The 17,849-nt window shown below is 43.0% G+C and overlaps 1 protein-coding gene across 2 annotated transcripts in view; it reads left to right on the top strand.

Annotated features, from left to right (window-relative positions):
• The window catches only part of adamts17 (ADAM metallopeptidase with thrombospondin type 1 motif, 17), a 692,427-nt gene that overhangs the window by 395,360 nt on the left and 279,218 nt on the right, over positions 1 to 17,849 (top strand). For both annotated transcript variants that reach the window (XM_060853375.1, XM_060853373.1), the window contains one exon: positions 6,401 to 6,567. In XM_060853375.1, the coding sequence (XP_060709358.1) occupies positions 6,401 to 6,567 (167 nt within the window). The remainder of the gene's footprint in view (positions 1 to 6,400; positions 6,568 to 17,849) is intronic.

Here is a 17,849-nt window from a genome sequence, read left to right as displayed (position 1 = left end):
AACGTTAGTAACTGTACTTTAATAGGAATTAGCTGGTTGTGATATGCCTTGGAACTTTTATCCCAAATCTTTCTCTAAACTTAAATTACGTGACAGTTTTTCCAAATGTGTTACTGTTTATATGAATCATTTTGTTATTGTTGAAGCTTCAAGGTATGTATCAGGGAAAGAAATGCTTTAAATTGTACAAACATTCACTGATCAATTATTACTTCTCCAATTTCTAATTTTCCAAATTGATCTTTTCAGCTCTCTTTCTGTGCTTAGTGATAGTTGAAATTCAGTCTGTGTATATTCAACCAGCAATTTTTGCTTTCCACGTTATTTCAGAAAAAGTTGAAGAGTTCACATTTTGCTTTTGTTGAAGTTTCATTAAAGAAAAACTAATTTTGGCACTCTTGTTGCTTTCAAAAATTGGTTTCCTTCAAGATTTCTCCCGTAATAATTTTCCATTGTTACCTCATAATGTAAAAATGAACCAAAACTTGAAGCGGCATCTCAGGACACACAGTGTTTCTATTAATTATTGAACATATTCTAAAACTTGCAATTTCTGCTGAAAATGAGGCCAGTTTCTTAGCTGAGTCTGGGTAGCTGATGATACTGGTTGTGGTGGTATCTGAACCCTGGGCCTCACACAGAGACAAGCAATTAACAGATGATGTATTAGACGAATGCTGGAATGGGCAGAACGTTTTGTACGGATAGACTCGACAGACTAGGCCAGTATCCTGTGCAGTTCAGAACAGTCAGGGGTGATGTAATTGAAACAAAAGATCTTGAGAGGACTTAACCATGGCGATATTGAAGCATTGTTTTCTCTTGTAGGAGAATCTAGAATGAGGGGCCATAGTTTAGAAATACATGGCACCAATGAGGCAACTGTTTTTTATCTAATGTTTGAAAGTCAAATAAAAAAAGAACAACATGGCACAAAAATAGACCCTTCGGCCCTTCAAGCTTGCACCAAAACATTTTGCCCTTCTATACTAAAATTGTTTTCTCCTACAGGATCCATATCCCTCTATTCCTTTCCTATTCATGTATTTTTCTATGTGCTTCTTGAATGCTGCTACCCCCAGCTCCTCTGGCAGCATTTTCCAGGCACCCATCAGCATTCCTGTGGCAAACTCACCTCGCACATCTCTTCTAAGATTTGCACCCTCACCTCACCTCCCCACACCTTGAACCTCTGACCCCTAGTAATTGACCCCTCCACCCTGAGAAAAAGTCTCATACTTTCTACTCTATCACATTCACAATCTTATAAACATCTATCAGGTCACCCTTCAACCTCCTGCATTCTAGTGAAAACAAACCCAGTCTATTCAACGTTTCTTCATAGCTAAAATTCCCCATACCAGGCAATATCCTGGCAAACCTTTACTTTACCCTCTCCAGTGCATCCATATCCTTCTGGTAGTATAGTGACCAGAAATGCGTACAATGCTGCAAGTGTGGCTTAACAAAAGTTATTTATTTATTTAGTAGGAAGTGGGTGTCACTGCCTAGCCAGCATTTATATCCCATCCCTCGCTGCCCATGAGAAGGTAATGATGAACTGTTTTCTTGAACTCCTGCAGTCCATCTGCTGTGTTTTGAACAACAATGCCATTAGGGAGGGAATTTCAGGATTTTGACCCAGTGACAATGAAGAAATATGGTATATTTCCAAGTTAGGTGAGTGATTTAGAGGGGAACTTGAAGGTTACAGGGTTCCCAAATAACTGCTGCCCTTGTCCTTCTAGATGGAAGTGGTCATGGGTTTGGAAGGTGCGGTCTAAGGATCTTTGGTGAATTTCTGCAGTGCATCTTGTAGATAGTACACGCTGCTGCTATTGAGTGCTAGGGAGGGAGTGGATACTTGTGGATACAGTGTCAATCAAATGGGCTGCTTTGAGTGTTGTTGGGGCTGCACTCATTCAGGCAGGTGGGGAATATCCCTTCACACCCCTGACTTTTGCCTTGCAGACAGGCTTTGGGGTGTTAGGAGGTGAGTTACTCACCACAGTATTCCTAGCCTCTGACCTTCTTATAGTCACTGCGTTTATGTAGTGAGTCCAGTTGAGTTTCTGATCAATGATAATTCCCAGGATGTTGGTAGACGGGGATTCAGTAATGGTAACACCTTTGAATGTCAAGGGGTGATGGCTAGATTGTTTCTTGTTGGTGACAGCATTTATGTGGATCAAATGTTACTTGCCACTTGTCAACTCATTTTCACTAGAATGCAGGAGGTTGAGGGGCGATCTGATAGAAATTTATAAGATTGTGAATGGCATAGATATCACCTACTTTTTTTGTAGCATTTGGACATGGACTGCTTCGGTGTCTGTCGAGTCGCTGTGCAATCATCGGCGAACATGCCCATTCTGACCTTATGATGGAGGGACAATCATTACTCACTGCTCCTTCCAATAAAAACAAGCATGTTATAGGTCTTTTTTACGACCTTATCTACCTGTGTTGCCACCTTTTATTGTGGACCTGCATACCCAGACCCCTTTGCTTATCTATTCTCCTCAGGATTCAATCATTCACTGTATAATTTCCACATGTACTCGACTCTCCAAATGCATCGCCTCACATTTGTCCAGATTAAATTCCATCTGCCATTTTCCTGCCCATGACTCCTGTTGTATCCTCTGACAATCCTCCTCACTATCATCAACTCTGCCAATCTTTATATCGTCTGCAAACTTACTAATAGACCAGCCACGCTTTCCTCCAAATCATTTATGTAGACTGAACAGTCGAGGTCCCAGCACTGATCCCTGTGGAACACCACCAGTCACAGCCCTCCTTCCACTACACCTACTGTCTCCTATGAGTACGTAAGTTCTGAATCTATCCAGCCAGTTCACCCTGATAATATCTGACGTCACCTTTTGTATCAGTCTGCCACGAGGGACCTTGTCAAAGAGTTTACCGAAGTCCATGTAGACAACAACAACCACTTTTCTCTCATCAATCATTTTTATCACCTCTTCAAAAATCTCGATCAAGGTAGTGAGGCATGACCTCTCCTGGACAAACCCATGCTGTCTATCACTAATAAGTGCATTTTCTTATATGTCGTGTCCCCAAGAATCTTCTCCAATAATTTCCCTATGACCTTCTTACAAGCTCTATCCACCTGAGTGGCAACTTTCAAAGAGCTATGAACTTAGACCCCAAGATCCCTCTGCTCCTCCACCTTACTAAGAACCCTACCATTAACCCTGTATTCCGCATTCTTATTGTCCTTCCAAAATGGACAACCTCACACTTGACAGGGTTGAACTCCATCTGCCACTCCTCAGCCCAGCTTTGCATCATATCTAAGTCCCTTTGCAGCTGACAACAGCCCTCCTCACTATCCACAACTCCACCAATCTTCGTATCGTCTGCAAATTTACTGACTCACCCTTCAACTCCCTCTTCCAAGTCATTAATAAACGTTCCAAACAGCAGAGGATCCAGAACTGATCCCTTCGGAACCCCACTTGTGACTGGGCTCCAGGCTGAATATTGACCATCTACCACCACTCTCTGACTTCGACCGGTTAGCCAGTTCTCTATCCAACTGGTCAAATTTCCCACTATCCCATGCCTCCTGACTTTCCGCATAAGCCTACCATGGGGAACCTTATCAAATGCCTTACTAAAATCCATGTACACTACATCCATTGCTCTTCCCTCATCCACATGCTTTGTCACTTCCTCAAATAATTCAATAAGACTTGTAAGGCAAGACCTACCCCTCACAAATCCGTGCTGGCTGTCCCTAATCTAGCAGTGTCTTTCCAGACATCATAAATCCTATTCCTCAGTACCCTTTCCATTACTTTGCCTACCACCGAAGTAAGACTAACTGGCCTGTAATTCCCGGGGTTATCTCTATTCCCTTTTTTGAACAGGGGCACAACATTCGCCATTCTCCAGCCCCCTGGTACCACCCCCGTTGACTGTGAAGACGAAAAGATTATTGCCAACGGCTATGCAATTTCCTCTCTTGCTTCCCACATAATCCTAGGATATATCCCGTCAGGCCCGGGGGACTTGTCTATCCTCAAGTTTTTCAAAATGCCCAACACATCTTCCTTCCTAACAAGTATCTCCTCTAGATTACCAGTCCGTTTCATATTCTCCTCTACAACAATACGGTCCCTCTCATTTGTAAATACTGAAGAAAAGTACTCATTCAAGACCTCTCCTATCTCTTCCGACTCAATGCGCAGTCTCCCACTACTGTCATTGATTGGACCTACCCTCGTTCTCATCATTTTCATGTTTCTCACATACGTGTAAAAGGCCTTGGGGTTATCCTTGATCCTACCCACCAAAGATTTTTCATGCCCTCTCTTAGCTCTCCTAATCCCTTTCTTCAGCTCCCCCCGGCTATCCTGTATCCCTCCAACACTCTGTCTGAACCTTGTTTCCTCAACCTTATGTAAGCCTCCTTCTTCCTCTTTACAAGACATTCAAGCTCCCTCGTCAACCAAGGTTCCCTCACATGACCATCTCTTTCCTGCCTGGCAGGTACATACATATCAAGGACAAGTCGTAATTATTCCTTGAAAAAGTTCCACATTTCAATGACATCCTTCCCTGACAGCCTATGCTCCCAACTTATGCTCCTCAGATCCTCTCTTGCAGCATCATATTTACCCTTCCCCAACTGTAAAGCCTACCCTGCTGCATGCACCTATCTCTCTCTCCATAACCAAGGTGAAAGTCACAGAATTGTGGTCACCATCACCAAAATGCTCACCCAGTAACAAGCCCATCACTTGTCCCGGTTCATTACCTACTACCAAATCAGATATGGTCTCCCTTCTGGTCGGACAATCTACATACTGAGTTAGAAAAGCTTCCTGGACACATAACACAAACACCACCCCATCCAATCTACTTGAACTAAAGAGCTCCCAATCAATATTTGGGAAGTTGAAGTCGCCCATGACTACTACCCTGTGGTTTCTGCACCTTTCCAAAATCTGTTTCCCAATCTGTTTCTCCACATCTCTGCTGCTATTGGGGGTCTATAGTAAACACCCAACAAGGTGACTGCACCTTTCCTATTTCTGACTTCAGCCCATACTAACTCCAAAGGCAGATCCCCCTCGAACTGCCTTTCTGCAGCCGTTATACCATTTCTAATTAGCAACGCCATACCCCCTCCTTTTTTATCACCCTCCCTAATCTTACTGAAACATCTGTAACCAGGAACCCCCAACAACCATTCCTGTCCCTCATCTATCCACGTTTCCGTGATGGCCACAACATTGTAGTCCCAAGTACCAATCCACGCCTTAAGTTCACCCACCTTATTTCTGATACTCTTTGCATTGAAGTATACACACTTGAACCCATCTCTGTGTCCACAATTATTCCCTGTCAGTGCTGCCTTCTCCACAGCCTCCCTACATTCTTGGACATCCTGAATCTTTCAAGTAGAGATGGATCAATTCTTGATTCCTAAGGGATGAAGAGTTACTGAGGGATGTGCAGGAATGTAGAGTTACGGTTAAAATCAGTCATGACCTTACGGAATGGCACAGGAGGCTGAGAAGACCAACACTTGTTCCTTGTTCAGCTTTGACAAAGGGTCAGTTAGACTCAAAACGTCAGCTCTGTTCTCTCCTTACAGATGCTACCAGAACCTGCTGAGATTTTCCAGCATTTTCTCTTTTGGTTTCAGATTCCTGATCCGCAGTAATTTGCTTTTATCTTTTGACCCTTGTTCCTTGTTCGTATGTTGCAAACGTTTCCAACAGATTCTCAAGTTGCAGGCTTTTGTCTTACAGGTAGAATGAATATATTTTCTTGTAAGTGTGTCTTGATTTCTTTTTGTTTCTTACTCCCATTGACATGTTTCTGATCTGTTTCCGAAGGATTTTTGCTATCACAGAGTCATAGTCATAGAGATGTACAGCACGGAAACAGACCCTTTGGTCCAACCTTTTTTTCTAGTGGTTTTCACCAACTGTTAATTGTTTGGTTGTTTTCATATATTCATGTTAATTTTTTAATAGAAATTCTGCCTGCTGTCTATCGGTCTGTGCAATGTATGTCTTGTTTCAATTAATATAAAATCTCAGGTCAGTGACTGTCAGAGGAGATCAATCCATGGGATCAGAGCTTGTCACTCACTGTAAGATTTAGTTTCTTAAATCACTTAGAATACTATAGATAAACTTGCTAAGAATTTAACAGAAATATTATTTAGTAGGTGTTAGCAAGTACCTGAGAAGATTTTTAAACAAGTTTCTTCTATTCGCACATGAATAATAGCTAATATGAACATTAAGGGATCAGGAATTTGATTTCCTAGGAGAGGTGCCAGAATGATGCAGAATAATTGATCTTGTCCCGCTAATCATCAGTTTGGTGATACTCTGTATCTTGTGCTTACCAGTCCGGGGCCAGGAGGGACAAACTGCCAAGGAGCCAGTGTGGAGCACAAAGTGTGTGAGAACTTACCTTGTACCAAGGGATTGCCCAGTTTCAGGGATCAACAATGCCAGTCTCAAGACAAGCAAGGTCATATGAAGAAAAAACACTGGACTGCAGTCCTCAACGATGGTGAGCATATGTTAAAAATGCTTCTTGAGTGAAGACCATTTCAAGGCTGAAGGATTATTGACCAAGTGTAGGCTAAAAGTTACTGCTAAAATATAAATTTGAGTTATACTTCATGCTATGTACCAATGCACTTCATAAAAAATGAAGTGTTGTTAGGTTACAGTAACATTAATTTATGAGCTAATACAGTGGTTAATGCCTCCACAACAAAGTCTTACAAATGAGAAGAATTACCCCACACTTTATTTTGGTTGTAGTGTTTTGAGGGATGAATGTTGATCAGAATGCTAGGAAAACCCCCCTCCCCTTTTGTGAATTATTGAATTAGGTTTATTATCACATGAACTCATGTGATACAATGAAAAGCTTATAAATCACTGCTTATGGCACCATCTTAGGTACAAAGCAGTAAAATAAGAAAAACAAAGTTTAAAAACTTAAACATTACAGTCATTCTTATTAAAAAGCAAGGCAAGACTGTTCACCGTTCAACATCACAGTGCCTAAGCTGGCCATGCTGGGCTCACACTCCTCACAAAGGCTCACTGACCTGGGCTACCTGCTTGTACACTTTCGCTGGAGTCCCGCTCTGGTACTGCTCCAGGCCCTCAGTCGCTTCCGCACTCCGGATCTTGAAGAAGCCATGATGCCGCTGCCCGGGGACACTAGCCACCTCGTACGGCCAACTACAAAAATCCCTAGAGTCTGCCATTGCTGTCATTGCCTCAATGGCCAGTTTCGAGAAGTTAAGAGCTGAAAATGTGTTGCTGGAAAAGCACAGCAGGTCAGGCAACATCTAAGGAGCAGGAGAATCGACGTTTTGGGCATGAGCCCTTCTTCTGCTCCTTGGATGCTGCCTGACCTGCTGCACTTTTCCAGCAACACATTTTCAGCTCTGGTCTCCAGCATCTGCAGTCCTCACTTTCTCCTTCGAGAAGGTAAGTAGAGAAAAGAAAATCTGAAAAATTGCAAGAGACATAATGAGAAAAGGAAAAAGAAGAGCAGATGCAGTGTGGCTCAGGACTCCTCCTTCACTGCCATCTTGGACAGTATAATCAGATTGCTTGTACATGCTTGAGCAACATGTTAATAATATTGCACTGTTAGATGAAGCTGTGAACATAACATCACATGGCATAAAGTCAAAAGTCACATGACACTGGGTTATAGTCCAACAGGTTTATTTGAAACCGCTAGCTTTCAGAGCCCCCACTCCTTCATCAGGCAGCTAATGAGAGCGAATACATCAGACACAGAATTTGTAAGTAAAAGATCAAAAGGTCATACAACTTATGCGATTGTATTAAACAAATCTAGTTGGCTGTTAAGTCTTTAATCAGTTAGAATGGATGTACAGGTTTTGATTGATTAATATATAAAACCCAGAATTTCTTTCAAGTCACTGGCCCAAGATAACTTCAGGTTTTATCAGAATGAAGGTGACACCTCTGGTCAGACAATGTATTTTGGAAGTGAGGCCATGTTTCAAGTCTGTTTGTATCTGACCCACTGGTTTTATTTTCAAAGTAGGAGTTTATAAAATGCCACATTGATTGTCTACAGATCGTGCAGTCTTTGAACAAAATGGAATGTATCTGCAAAAATAAATTCACTCTATGGATTTATATGTGTGTCTGTATGGGGGGGAGAGAGAGTGTGAGAGGGTGTGAGTGTGTGAGGGAGAAAGTGTAGGTGTATGTGCGTGCGTGCTCTTGAGAGAGAGTGTGTGTAGGTATGCATGTTTGAGAGGGAATGTATGTGAGTGTGAAGGATTATATGTATGTGAGAATGTGCATGCGTGAGTGTGAAGGAGTACATAACTGTGAAAGTGTGTGTATATGATAGAGGGTCTGTGTGAGTGACTTGCATGAGAGAGTGTGTGTGTGTGAGAGTGTATAGTGTGGTGGGTCACCTGTAGTGTGACATGAACCCAAGATCCCAGTTGATGCCACCCCCATGGGTACCGAACCTGCCAACCAGCCTCTGCTCGGGCACTCTGCGTTGTTGCGTGGCCTGAAATCTACCTTGGAGGATGGTCACCTGAAGGTCCAAGGTTGAATGTCCCTGACTGCTGAAGTGTTCTTGACTGGGAGGGAACATCCCTGTCTGGCGAATGTTGCGCCGTGTCCATGCATCTGTTGCTGTAGCGTCTGCTTGATCTCGCCAATGTACCATGTCTCCTTGTCTGCAGCGTGTGAGATAGGTAACGTTGGCCGAGTCACATGAATACCTGCCGAGTACGTGATGGGAGGTGTCCCCATGTGTAATGGTGGTATCCGTGTCAACACTGACACATCTTGCAATGGTTGCTATGACAGGGTTGTACGGTGTTATGATCGATGTTGCCCTGAAGACTGGGCAGTTTGCTGTGAACAATGGTATGCTTAAGGTTTGGCGGTTATTTAAAGGTGAGAAATGGAGGCGTAGGGAAGGTCTTGGCGAGGTGCTCATCATCATCGATAATGTGTTGCAGGCTGTGAATAACTTGATATTAACCCTCCGCTCTTGGGAAGTACTAGACGGTGAAGGGTATCCTGTCGGTCATATCCCATGTCCGTGTCCATCTTCTAAGGAGGTCATTACCGTTGTTCACTGTGGCACATTGGAACTGGCGATCGATGAGTTGAGCGTTGTATCCCATCTTTATGAGGGCTTCCACCAACGCCTTCAGGTGTCTGTCATGTTCCTCCTCATTTGAGCAGATCCTGTGTGTACATAGGGCTTGTCCTTAGAGGATAGCTGTTTGAATATGTTTAGGGTGGAAGCTCAAAGTGCAGCATCGTGAGGTTATCCGTGGTGTTGCAATGGAGTGAGGTACTGAGGTGTCCATGCTTGATGGAGATGCATGTGCCCAAGAATGAGACTGATTATAAAGAGTAGTCCATGATAAGTCGGATGGTGGGATGAAACTTATTTCTGTGATTCCTCGCCATGAATTCAAAGGAAAAAAATGTTGTCAATGTATCTGGTGTAAAGCGTTAGTCAGAAGTCCTGTGCAGCAAAGAAGTCTTGTTTCAATTTGTGCATGAAAGTGTTGGCATATTGGGGTGCAACCTTGATCCCCATCGCTGTTTAGTGTGTTTGGATAAAGAACTGGTCATCGAAGGTGAAGACGTTATGGTTGAGGATGAAGCTGGTGAGTTGTAGGATGGTCCCCAGTGATTGAGATGTTGGTGCTGAGTATTGAAGCTGTTGCAGCGATGCCATCATCATGGTGAATGTTGGTCTAGAGGGCAGAAATGTCCATTGTGACGAGGAATGTACCTGGTTCAACTGGTCCATGGATGCTGAGTTTCTGTACGAAATCTGTCGTGTCACGACAGAAGCTGGGAGTCCCCTATACAATGGGTTTCAAGATACCCTCAACACACCCAGAGAGGTTCTCACATAGGGTCCCATTGCCTGATATGATGGAATGTCCTGGCGTGTTGGTTTTGTGTATCTTCAGAAGGCAGTCAAGTCCCCTACATGAGAAGTACACGGGATGAGAGTGCATAGGGGTACTCTGAAGGACTGGATCAAAAGTCTTGATCAACTGTTGAGTTCATGAGTATGTTTTTTGGTCAGATCAGCAGGTGGTTGCCTGTAGTGTTCCAGATTGATCAGTTGTTGGAATATTTCTTTGCAGTTGTCTGTTCTATTTTATATGATGATGGCTCCTCCTTTGTCTGCTGGTTTGATGACAATATTGTGGTTATTCTGGAGAAAATGGATGGCATTACGTTGTGCTCAGGTGACATTTTCTGCTATCTTGTGGGTGCAGCTGATGAATCTAGCGTTCCAACACTTCCTGAAGGTTAGCGCATACATGTCCAACCTGTGTGAGAACCTCTCTGGCTATGTCAAGGGCATCTTGAAACATCCAGGGAACTTCCAACTTCTGTCGTGACACTACAGATGTCCTGAAGAAACTCAGCTCCCATGGACCAGTCAAACCACGAACATTTCTCATCACTCTGGATGTTTCAGCAGTCTACACCAGTATCTCCCTAGCGATGGCACCGCTGAAACAGCCTCAGTACTCAAAACCAATAATGGCCAATCTCCAGGCACCATCCGAACTTATCCACTTCTTCCTCAACCACAATGTCTTCACCTCCGAAAACCAGTTCTTTATCCAGACACATGGAACAGCCATGGAGACCAAGTTTGCACCCCAATATGCCAACATTTTCATGCACAAGTTTGAAGAAGACTTTTTTGCTGCACAAGACCTCCAGCCAGCGCTTTACACCTGGACATTTTCTTCCTTTGGATTCATGGTGAGGGGTCACTGAAACAATCAGTGATATCAACAAGTTCCATCCCACCACAGACTTACCATCGACTACTCTTTAGGATCTGTCTTGGACACACGCATCTCCATCAGGGATGGACACCTCAGTATCTCACTCGACCACAAGTCCATGGATAACCTCAATGCTGCACTTCTCAGGCTTCTACCCTACACGTATTAAAATAGCCATTCCCTACAGACAAGTTCTATGCATAAATAAAATCTGCTCAAATGAGGAGGAACGCAATGAATACCTGAAGGTGTTGAGGGATATGATGCTGAACCCATCGCCAGTTCCGAAGTGGTACAGTGAAAACCGTAATGACCTCCTCAGAAGACAGACTTGGGATACGACTGATAGGGTACTCTTCATTGTCCAGTACTTCCCGGGAGCAGGGAGACTACGCCATGTTCTGCAACACGCCATCGATGACAATGAGCATGTCTCCAAGAGCTTCCCTACTCCTCTACTTTTCGTCTTTAAACAACTGCAAAATCTTAAACAGACCATTGTAGCAGGAAACTGCCCAGCCTTCAGTACAACATCGACCACAGCACCATACGTCCTTGTCATGGCAACCACTGCAAGGCATGTCAAAGCATAGACATGGATACCACCATTACACATGGTGATACCACGCACCACAAGCACGGCAGGTAATCATGTGACTCAGCCAAATTGTCTATCTTGTATGCAGCAGGCAAGGATACCACGAAGATTGGTACATTGGCAAGATCAAGCAGATCATTGGATGAATGGACACCATGGAACGATAATCAGACAGGGATGCTCCCTGCCGGTGAGGGAACACTTCAGCGTCAAGGACATTTGGCCTTGGATCTTCAGGTGAGTATCCTCCTAGGCAGTCTTAAGGTCATGCAACAACGCAGAGTGGCTGAGCAGAGGCTGATGGCTAATTTCAGTACCCAGGAGGATGGCCTGAACTGGGATCTGGGGTTCATGTCACACTACAGGTGACTCTACCACATTATACACTCTCTCACACACTCATATACAAGGAAACACACACACACACACACACACACACTCTCGCATTGTCTCTCTGTCTCTCCAACCCACAGACACATGCATACACATATAAATCTGGAGGGTGAATATGCATTTGCAGATTTGTATTTGCAAATGCATTCTATTTTGTTAAAAAAGCACCTGATCTGTAGACAGTCAATGTGGCAGTTTATAAGTTCCAACTTTGGAAGCAAAAACAGACTTGAAACACGGCCTCACACTTAAAATGCATTGTCTGACCAGAGGTGTGATCTTCATTCTGATAAAACCTGAAGTTATCTTGGGGCAGTGACTTGAAAGAAATTCTGGGATTTGCATATTAATGAATCGAAACCTGCACCTCCATTCTAACTGACAAAAGACATAATAGCCATCTAGGTTTATTCAATACATTTGCATAAGTTGTATGATCCTTTGATCTTTTACTTATAAATTCTGTGTCTGATGTATTCTGTCTCACTAGCTTCCTGAGGAAGGAGTGGGGGCTCTGAAAGCTTACAGCTTCAACTAAACCTGTTGGACTATAATCGGGTATCCTGTGATTTTTGACTTTGTCCACCGTAGTCCAACACTGGCACCAACATCATCAGATGACTTTACATTATTTAATTCAGAACATCTCACAGAAACTAGACTTGCTACCTAAATCTTCGAGTAAAAAATGAGGTCTGCAGATGCTGGAGATCACAGCTGCAAATGTGTTGCTGGTCAAAGCACAGCAGGCCAGGCAGCATCTCAGGAATAGAGAATTCGACGTTTCGAGCATAAGCCCTTCATCAGGAATGATGAAGGGCTTATGCTCGAAACGTCGAATTCTCTATTCCTGAGATGCTGCCTGGCCTGCTGTGCTTTGACCAGCAACACATTTGCAGTTGCTACCTAAATCCTCATCTTTTAATGCTAACATTAGTCATAGTTGGAACATTCTGGTCATATTTTGATCAGGGAGCCCTGTACAAAGTTTCATTTGGAATGCTTACATTTTACAAAAGTATGATACTGACTGATAATCTGATGTCAATGTTCATACCAGGAATTGTGAGAAGATATGTTTGCAATAGTTAATTTAGAAATGATTGGCAAAATGATTACATAAGCATAAATGGTGTCAAGTAATTGGAAGGGTCTTGAAAAGTTATTTTATATCTGAGTCATATGACAACTCAAACCAACTTTTGGTATTCTTCATGTACAAGGGGCTCATGTAATAACTAACTAGGTGGTGTTTAGACTTTTCCCTCCCACCTCAGCCATTATGATGGAAGGCTGCATGTGGTTGGTGAGAAGTAAGTGCTGAGGTTGGTGGAGATTTCTGTGTCCTCTGGATTACAACTCATAACGTCACTCACACTTTCCCAGACACATTCTCACAGATACATATTCCTTCGCTAACTCTCTCATCAAGCAGTCACTTTCATACCATGCAGTCTCACTGTGAAACTCTTCCTTTCATTTACCCCTTGACACTCTCAGACACGTAGTCTCTCACTCAATCATCCTCACAATCACTCATTCAGTTACTCATTCCCAGTGTCAGTCATTCCCTTCTCCCCTGGTCACAGGGCCAATCTGTGGGAATGGATTAGAGAAGCAATTAAAATGGAGTGGCTTCATTTTAAGTTCCATTCTCTCTGATTCACCATTTTAACAATATGGTTAAGGTAGTGGATGAGACTCCTACCGGTGCGTTCTGCTGTTTAAGGAATAAGTGCTGCACACCCTGCATATGGAAATTATGCGTCTGATGCCTGGACTCATGCCCTCCTTAACTGGCAGTCCTAGCCAGTACCTCACCTCTCACATACATAACTTTGTTGCCAGCAGGCAGCAATCAGCCCAGTTGCTGCTCACCCAAATCAATCAGCAGCTGCTATTTTCTGCTGAAACTATCTAACAGTCATTCTAATGAGATGCAGCAGTTAAAATCTGCCGTACCCATGCTGAAGTCTGTAATATGGGGTTACATGTTTCCACATGAGTTAAAGTTGCCTTTCGGTCTCAAATTGTCTGTGCTGGAACTGATGTCAGTCTGATCACTAGCAGCTCTCCTGTCACATGGCAACAGTGTGGCTGAGGACTGAAGCATGTACTGTGTGTGGTCAGGGTTATAAAGCTGTGCTGATATTACTAGCACTAAAGAAATAGTTGCTAAAACTGTCTCAGCAGTGAGCAAGAGGAAACAGTAAGAAATAGGCTTCCCACTAGGATTTGTCCAGTTTGTTTAATTTCCTTTCCAAGTTTCACACTGACTGAAGCTAACTGTTTTCAACACTTCAACTTTTTTACAAGTCCTGAAGCACAACTGTGCAAACATGATGGATCTGTGCCGCATAAATTGTGATGAAAATTCTATCTTTATTTCTTTCTTCATATGATACTACTTTTCAACTAAAAGTTATACACCAGAAGAAAATGTTGTTCCTTGTAAATTTTCATGAGTTGAAATAGTCTGTGAGTCTGTTGGAAAAGAGTGCGAGAGTTGCCAATGTGGAAGCACAGGGCATTGAGCCAGAACCCTTGCAATATGTAGAAGGCAGCAAAATGGTTTCAAGGTGATCGTCCATTTGCCAAATACTTCTTTCCTAGAAACTTGCATAACTTAAATTTCACGTGTGATGGGTCTGGGTTTGGGGATGCTGCCGGTGTATGGGGAAATCATTTCCACTTTCCCCACTGAATTAAATCAATGGAAATAAAAAAAATCAGGCAGTTCCTGGAACCTGAGGTTAAAAATTAGCCACTTGAAAACATTAATTGATGGAAGTGGAATTGGGAAGCAAAATAATTGGCCAGTTGGATGGAAAGGGAGCTGTTCCTGTGCTGTAAATTCTATGTAAAATACAACTTCGGACCAGGGGACTAACTTTTAGGTCAGAAAGAAAAGTATGAGTTAGATATGATCTAATGGCACGATTGTAATAGGCAAGATTACAGTGAAAAAGGAGGACATTCCAATGAAGTTGGACGTTGTCCTGTCCCAGCCTCTATGTTATGAAGGATTAGCAATGAAAATGAGTACTAGAGTATGTTGCAAACTGGCCAGTTGCTTTGTTTTAGAGCTCATAAAAACTGGAAAGTTGGCAGGTATAGTTTCCAGCCTTGACTCTGCATAATAACATGTTTAAAAAGTCTGAGTTGAGCCAAAATAAGAGAGATTTAAACTTGGCAGTCATTCAATTCGACCAGAGAAATAAGGAATGCTAGCATTTTTGAGTATGACTTTTCTCTCAAAGTACAGTGCTATTGAAATTGGCTTCCCTTCACACAACAAGCATTAGGCTCAGTCCTTCACAAGCCAGCCCCACCCTTATTTTACTCATTTCAAGATCATTTTGCCCATCTAATCAATTTATATTGGAATGCGAGGGAGCATGAGAGATCATTGTGGTGAAACCAGGCAGTCAGTCCCAAAGTTCAAACCAGAGACTACGATGCCATTTATGCTCCTCAGTGCAGAGGAATGCAGAGCTGTGAGGAAAGAGCGAGACCATTCTGCTCCATATGATCAGTTTCAGATTTGATAAATGAAAGGCTGTTTACTGTCCCGATTTATCAGAAGAGCACAAACTTTTGGTCCTATCTTGCTATATGTGGAGAATAGATGAATTGCTGAAAATATGTTGCTGGTTAAAGCACAGCAGGTTAGGCAGCATCCAAGGAATAGGAAATTCGACATTTCGGGCCTAACCTGCTGTGCTTTAACCAGCAACACATTTTCAGCTGTGATCACCAGCATCTGCAGACCTCATTTTTTACCAGAATCGATGAATTGTACACTACTTAGATCCAGCATTCTAAGTGGTTTATTTTGTGGTGAATAAATGTGACAGTGGAGTAATTAATTGAGCCTTGTTTCATTATGAATAATCTAGAAGGACTGAATAAAGGTCTCTGGGCTTGTCTTGTCATATATCTTTGTACATAGGGATGCTACAGTCTTGAACTCTCTTAGTGGACTGCCCTGTGCCAACTCAACCACTTGTATTCCACTTGAACACCATCATTTTTATTCATTTATAGGATGTGAGAATTGCTGGTTGGGCCAGCATTCATTGCCCATCCCTAGTGTTTTTGAGAAGGTGGTGGTGAGCTGCCACCTTGAATTACTGCATTCCATTTGGTATAGGCCCACCCACAATACTATTAGGGAGTACTAGAATCTTGATCCAGCAACACTGAAGAAATGTCAATATATTTACAAGTTAGGATGGTGAGTGTCTTGAAGAGGAATGTGCACTTGTATGGTGTTCCCCTGTACCTGCAGCCCTTGTCCTTCTAGTAGGAGTAGACATGGATTTGGAAGGTTCTGTCTACGGAACTTTGGTGAATTCCTGCAGTGCATTCTGTAGACAGGAGATACTGCTCCTAGAGTGCGTCGGTGGTGAGGAATTGAATGTGTGTGTGGATGTGGTGCCAGTAAAGCAGGCTTTGTCCTAGATTGTATAAAGCTTCTTGAGTGTTATTGGAGCTGCACCTCATCCAGGTACTTCATTTTACTCCTGACTTGTGGCTTTGTGGATGATGGAAAGGCTCTGGGGAATCAGGAGTGAGATATTCCCGACATGATCCCGAGCCTCTGACCTAGCTGGCTAAGTACAGTTCTGGGCAATGGTAACCCTAAGATGTTGATAATAGGTAATTCAGAAATGGTAATACCATTGAATGTCAAGAAGTTAGATTTTTTTCTTAAATTGCTCTTCATAGATGTTGCCAGATTTGCTGAGGTTTCCCAGCAACTTCTGTTTATGTTTCTGGTTCACAGCATCCGTAGTTCATTTGGTTTTTAGATTTCTTTTCTTGTTCAAATTGGTACTGCCTGGCATTTGTATGGCACAACTGTTACTTGCTATTTGTCAGTCCAAGCCTGGATATTGCCCAGGTTTTCCTGCATTTAGTCATGGTCTGTTTCAGTATCTGAGGAGTCGCAAATGGTGCGGGATATTGTGCAATCATGGATGAGCATTTCCACAACTGATCTTTATAATGGAGGAAAGATCATTCATGACGCAACTGAAGATGGTTAGGCCTAGGACATCAACCTGAGGAGGTCCTACAGAGATGCCTTGGAACTGAGATGATTGATCTCCAACAAGCATAATCACATACCTTTTGTAACAGGTATGACATCAACCAGTGGAGAGCTAATTACTATTGACTCTAGTTTTGCTTGGGAACCTTTTTTTTAGATTAGATTACTTACAGTGTGGAAACAGGCCCTTCGGCCCAACAAGTCCACACCGACCCGCTGAAGCGCAACCCATCCATACCCCTATATTTACCCCTTACCTAACACTACGGGCAATTTAGCATGGTCAGTTCAGCTGACCTGCACATCTTTTGGATTGTGGGAGGAAACTGGGGCACCCGGAGGAAACCCACGCAGACACGGGGAGAACATGCAAACTCCACACAGTCAGTCGCCTGAGGCGGGAATTGAACCCGGGTCTCTGTCGCTGTGAGGCAACAGTGCTAACCACTGTGCCACCGTGCCGCACCAAACCTTGATGTCATACTTTGTGAAAATCTGTTCAGATGCCAAGGGCAGTTACTCTTATTTTGCCTCCAGAATTCAGGTCGTCAATCTATATTTGAGCTGAGGCTGTTATGAGGTCAGGTGTTGATTGGGCCTCAAGGAAATCCAATTTAGCATCAGTGAGCAGAATTTTGAATCCAACAATCCTCACCTTTTGTCACAGGAAACACTTAATTCCTCACAACAAAAATCAGCAAATGGGGCAAGAATTAGCTCCACGTGCCTTTTATCACAATTCACTTCCACGTTTACAGGTCAGAGATATGTAAGATCCTTTAATTATTGAGTCTGTTTATTGTCATGGCTGAAAACAGCCCCAGACAGCAATATCACCATTATATTCTTAGCCAGCAATTGAATAGTGTTGACAGGGCTTAACTGTGGGGGATGGGCAACACAGTGGCCCACTGGTTAGCGCTACCTCACTAGCTCCAAGTTTGCAA

Source organism: Hemiscyllium ocellatum, chromosome 39, assembly GCF_020745735.1.
Source record: "Hemiscyllium ocellatum isolate sHemOce1 chromosome 39, sHemOce1.pat.X.cur, whole genome shotgun sequence".
NCBI classification, from domain to species: Eukaryota; Metazoa; Chordata; class Chondrichthyes; order Orectolobiformes; family Hemiscylliidae; genus Hemiscyllium; species Hemiscyllium ocellatum.
Note: the sequence above shows the minus strand (reverse complement) of the source record. Positions and strands in the feature narration are given on the sequence as shown.